Consider the following 6,000-nt stretch of genomic DNA (forward strand, 5'->3'; position numbering starts at 1 on the left):
TGCGCTAGGACGTGTGTACAGTACACGTCCTCGCAATCCGTCGGTTGGATTAGCTAGGACGGCTCCACACATCCTACACTCTAAATGGGTTAATGTAACACTCTGTTGACTTACCACAAGTGTCCTACTTGTAAAACTGCTCATGTAAGGTCATGGAGAAATGACTAATGACTATTAAAATGAACGCGTTTAATAAAATACTAGTCAAATAAAAATGATTACTTTACTAACGTATTGTGTAGCCACCATGTATCTGAGTGGTGTTTACATGGAAACACCCCCCCCCCCTATTTAGCTTTTCTCAAATGTCTATGACGAAATGAATGGGATTTCTACCTCAGGCGCCAGTGATGGTGGCAAAACATGGCAACGACTGTTGGGCTCTATTGTGGGACATGTCTGGTTCTGAAATATAATCTTTCTTTACATATCGTCTGGAGAGGAAACCAGTGAAACTATTAGTGCTTCTGACAAAACCTCTTAACTTCATTGAACCCTCAAAAAAGCGAAAGCAACTAACTCCACCACCTCTCCCCCTCTCATGCAAGTAATTGACAATATATAGTCTCAATAGCATATTTGAGTCCGTATTGCTTTGTTTTGAAAATATATGGTTTTCTTCCATTTCCTGCAAAATATAAAAGTTTCGTTTCCTGGAAATAAAATTGGAGTTGGGTGGTTTCTGCCTGACAGCATGTACAGTATGTTGTATCTATATTTCATGTTTTGTTTTTTTCTTAAATAAATGCCCTATTATATACTTGGTCATAGACAATATTGTGCAAAAGTAGCAATATGTCCTATATAGGCTATTAACTAACTAAATTGGCTATTTCTTTTTAAAGTAATAATGTTGGGCACTACCGGCTGGCAGCTGTGGGTCAAATTTCTGGGTCAATTGCTCTGATAATGAACAACTGCATTTACCGCTGTCAAACTAGAGACATTGGTCTCGTTTAGGGGTGCATGTTATTGAAATTATTTCCACGTTCATATTAGCAATATTGCCTTCCTTGTATGGCTAAATTCCACACCACAGACATTGTAAGCAGTACATTAAACGTATCAATCTAGTTGGCACATAATGATCATATTTATGTGACATATTGGGGAATCATATTTATCTGTCCAATACCAATAATGCATTATGTAATTATTGCATCCCTAATTGTTTCGGTCAATGTCGATGTTGTCAATGTCTGTCATTGTCAATGTGTGTCGATGCTGTCAATTTACGAAATCCTTGTAATGGACACTGGTTTTCTCCCTGCAGGTGATTTTGTTGAATCGTACGTTGGCAGAGAGAGGGTTTGGAACCTGGGTGGACAGCTTTTGAACAGTCCCCCACCCATCCCATCTAGCCCTCCACACCCTCCATCTTCCCTCTTCCGATTCCCGTTCTGCATCATTTCTGACCTGTGGTGATGAAAGGGTCTGCAACCCCCATTACCCACCAGATGTCTTTCACAACACCTCAGTGGGGACATGACTACTGGATATGAGATTGTTTTGTTTCTTTTCGCTTTTTTTTTTTTTTTGTTTGTTTTTTCTACACCACCTTTAAAATTAAAAAGTTATTGTACGCAGGAAAAACCTATGAGAACCAAGTACTGCTTGAGAATATGTCTGTACTTTTCTCTGTCCCTCTCCCTACACACCAAAAGAACTTAAAAGGAGAAGAAGAACAAAAAAACCAAGTACTTGTACATTTTAAAAACAGAAATCTATATTGTAACTAAATAAAGGTAAATCAGATCATTTTTTTTCTCTTCCCCCTTTCCGTCCTACCTAAAACATCCTTCTGGACCTCGATAACACTATCCGACTGGATTGTCATGCTATGGATCTTTATCTCAACTCTAATATCTGTGTCGGTCAATGGAGAGGACCTTCATTGTCGTCATCTGTTCCGTCACCTATACACACACGTGTACAGTGACAAAAGGCAATTCACCTCCATGTTGTACAGGAGATTCTTTTTTTCAGACAATAGTTCTATATGTGAGAGTCTTGTACGTAGGTCGGTGGCCACTTTGCTCGTTCGTCTCAAGATGCTGTCAGTGTCTGATGGGTGATATAGCGGTTCCCTGGGTTCTTCCAAAAAAAAGTGCGACATTCTGTCGGTCAATGGTCATTGGATTTGTCTGCAGAGAGCAATTGTCCCTTTTTTTTTTTTGACCGACAAGTGGTGTGGTGAAGCAGAAGAGTGTGGTGAGTGCTGTGCCCTCTACCATGCCCTGCCTCTCCCCTTTTTGTTTGACAAGGGCGAGTGCAGGAGACGCCGCGATATCGGTGGAGTTGCCCTGGCCTCCTTCATACAACACTGTGGCCTTATGGAGAAACAGGCTTCTGCCTGTAGGCAGAAAGGGGAGCAACAAGCTGAGCCTTCTTGCTCGTTGTTCCTCGTGGTCAAACCCGGACTGCTCTCGTTGCACCGAGAACCACACGGCCATTTGCTTACGACGTGATGAGGGGGGCTACGACTCCCTCCTTCCGCCCTGTTCTCCAGCCCTCGCACTGAAATTCCCAGTCTAGCTGTCCCAAGGACTAGGAGGGGACAGAATCCACATGTTATGTTGGAGCACTACAGGTCATGACACTCGACCTGACTGGAACGCTAATCAACTTCTTTTGAGTTGATCTTGTTATAATCGTACTGCAGTACACTGAAACGAACGCCCAATGCATCTACATCAAGTCCACTCTGTGTCTCCAATATGCATGTTAAAACCCGCCCAGGAGTGACTGTCCTGCAGTATTCACTGTGTCGAGGCCTACCTACTTCTAGAACCCTGTGTGTCACGCTAGCAGGTATTTCTGTTGCACTCTGCGCCACATTCTGTTCACATTCAAAGTCGAGGGATAAAGGAACCAAGTATGTCAAAGGCGAGGAATCCGTTAGGGGCGAAAGTCTTTGTCGTTTGTGTGTACATTGTGATGATTGAGGTCCATATCCACCAAAGGGACAGCCCTTTCTTAGGTCAGTGGTGTATTACATTACAGTACAGAGCAGATAAGCATAAAGAACAAGTCATACTACAGGAAGCCTTTCAAAACCTAGCTTGTATTGTTGAGCATTTTGTTTTTGTTTTTGAGTTTTGCTTTGGAATTTGGTTTTCACACTTTTTGAACAGAGTGTACATAATGAGATTTATTTTGGACACATTGAATGATAATGCCTAGTGTGATTTATTGGAAGCACTGATTTCCAACTTCCCCAGTTTTGGACTGCTGTTATGACTGTTAGTTTCGCTTTCTATGTCGTAACCGTAATTCTAAATGAGGAAGTTGTTTTTGGGACGACCGAGCTGTTATTTGCTCAACATCTGTCATATTTTTATGAAGTATTTTGTTTTTTTCAATGGTTCTACCCCATAGACAAGAGTACTAATCCTACACTAGCAATAAGGCAGCTTTATTTTGATTTAGATTAACTGGGTGCTAAAGAAGAAGAAACTATTTCAATTTATTTTCACTTTTTTGTTATACTGTTAGACTAAGGACTGGCAGCTTTAGAAAGTTGAAGTACACAACTTTTGTCAACATAACACAGATGAGTTGCACTTTCTCAAACGTTTACTCTTTTAAATGATGAACTAAAGTAATCATTTGACTCGGTCACTCTCGGATGAATTTAAAAGTAGAGTGTCTGTGATCCTTCCCCCTCTGTTCTATAAACTTCAGGGCAGGAACAATCACGCTAAATACATGTTCTTATCATGTCTGTCCTTAGAAACCTTTGAAATAGGACCTCTAGTCTAGGAGACTGACATACCTCATCAAAATGTCTCATTCAAGAGATGTTTTGGTGTTTGCAAGAAACCCTCACAACTGAGGAATAGGAACATTAATATTTCCATGTCAACTACTGTTGCTTCCATTTCACTACATCCAGTACCCCCCTCTCCCCTTCCCCAATTATAATTAAATTAAATAAGCCCCGCTTGGTCAAACTAGAACTGTTGACTTTGTGCAGATCTGTGTAAATAAGATATTTCACTGTACTTTTGTATAACACTGGAGAGAGATATGGAAACTAAAGGGAACATTATTATTATTTTTTCTGATCATCCCGACGCCTCTTCTGGTTCTAAAAGCCTGAATTATACTCCGTAGTCTGACAGTGTTGCCTGTGTTTAGCAAGCGACACGGTCGTGCAACGCAGTATAAATCAAGCTAAAGCCACGCAATGTTCTCTGTCTGTAGGACCTGGTGTGAAGTGTTTGCCTAGCTAGACATTAATCATTTGATTATTTAAATGAGTGTTAAAGCAATCCTGCCCACAAGCATTGAATATGTACCGGTCAGTTTTTGCTAGGCTCAAACGGTTTGAATTCATGGTTGTACAGATCTATTGGAAAAAAATAAATAAAATAAAGTTATTAAAAGTTCTTATGGTATGCTTTCGTGTCACATCTTGATGGTTGAGGGTTATGGGTAACGAGGAAGTGTAGGGGTACAATAATAATCAAATGTTGCTTGGTGTGTTTATTTATTTTATTTATTTATTTTAAGCATGGTTTGGTGTTGCCTTGATTGTTTATGGTTGGGTGCTGTTGGTACTAAATGTTTTGGATTTGGCAGCTAGTTCAGTGGCCTTGTAGGTTAGTGTCCACCCTGAGATTGGGAGGCATGTGTTCTTCAAAACCCTTGGCCAGGTCATGATACCATAAGACTATAAAAATGGGACCAAATGCCTTCCTGCTTGGCACTCAGCAGTCATGTGCAAGAGAGGGTGTACGTGTACATTCCATGCTAGCGCCATGTGCCCGTCGGTATACTTTTATAGCCCCCTGACACTACAGAAACACGAGATGGGCTCATGCCCAGTGGAGCACGACAGACATGCCTCGGGCTACTTCCTTGCCTACGGTTGACTTCGGGGCTGTTGGTATTGGGTTAAGTTTAGGCTGTGGATTTGGTGTGTGTGGGGTATGCAAGGTTTTGGGACTTTCTGCAGTCACTAGACTTATATCACCTCTAGAGGGCACTACATTCCTGTATGATGATTCCAAGATTTAACATTACACCACCCAAGGACATTGGAATATTTTAATGTAGGCCATGTTCTCGTCTATCTGAAATATGCACAGAAGTAGGGTTACGGTATTTACATTACTAGTGTATTGTGTAGCCACCATGTCTCTGAGTGGTGGTATTTACATGTTTTTGGCTTGTTTCATCATGCTGGCCTTCAATCTATGCATGGTATTACTGAGAGAAGATGAGTTGGCAGTAATATGTAAGTATTCCAGATAACCTCTGTGTTTATACTGTACAATATGCATGCGCGCACACACTGTGACATGCGCGCACACACAGTCACACACGCATGCCTGTCTAAAAGCAGCAGCTCATGTGCCCAGCTAGCTTCTACTAACGTGAGGCTGTATAATGGAGATGCCAGGACCCAGACACGCAGGTCGGTACATCGTGAACAACCTCCCCTTCAGCTTCTGCTGAGGTGGAAGCAAAGCAAGGACCCTTCCATTTAAGATTCATGATTTAAAGAGCGGTACTCCCTTTGATTTGGGCTGCCTGTGAACTTTTTTTTCCTCTATTATAGGCGAGCAGTGAGGTGGTGCAGTCTGACTGGTTAAGTACAGCAGTCCAGCCAGGCTGAATAAGTGATTGATTCACTGCTCTGAGGGGAGAGAGTGGTGCAGAATTGAAAAGCGGCAGTGACTGACACTTAATATAATTCAGTTCTCACTGACAGAGAGTCCAAAAGTAGGAAAACACATTTGACACCTATACTGTTTTATAGTTGCAGACCACGTAGGCTAATCACCATAGTTTTTTTTTATTACATTTTTTTATGGTATGGATTTTAGGTTATACTGTTAGTTGTGTCAAACAACTTCTGCATACTTTAATTGAGTTGCCAGAAGTGTCATTGTGTTTGTCATATTATGTTTCATATATAGACATATTCATGAGTTTCAAATGTAGTCCTACACATGCCTTGGAGACCAACAAACAGGTGTTGTAAACTAATTA

At 41.2% G+C, this 6,000-nt stretch overlaps 1 protein-coding gene across 2 annotated transcripts in view; it reads left to right on the forward strand.

Annotated features, from left to right (window-relative positions):
- akap1b (A kinase (PRKA) anchor protein 1b) overlaps window positions 1–4,388 on the forward strand; it is a 28,284-nt gene extending 23,896 nt beyond the window's left edge. For both annotated transcript variants that reach the window (XM_083773875.1, XM_083773876.1), the window contains exon 11: window positions 1,274–4,388. In XM_083773875.1, coding sequence (XP_083630001.1) covers window positions 1,274–1,336 — 63 coding nt within the window. In that variant the 3' untranslated portion in view covers window positions 1,337–4,388. The remainder of the gene's footprint in view (window positions 1–1,273) is intronic.
- Window positions 4,389–6,000: the final 1,612 nt, after the last annotated feature.

Source organism: Protomyctophum parallelum (genome assembly GCF_964188405.1).
Source record: "Protomyctophum parallelum genome assembly, chromosome: 9".
In the NCBI taxonomy this organism is placed as follows: Eukaryota; Metazoa; Chordata; class Actinopteri; order Myctophiformes; family Myctophidae; genus Protomyctophum; species Protomyctophum parallelum.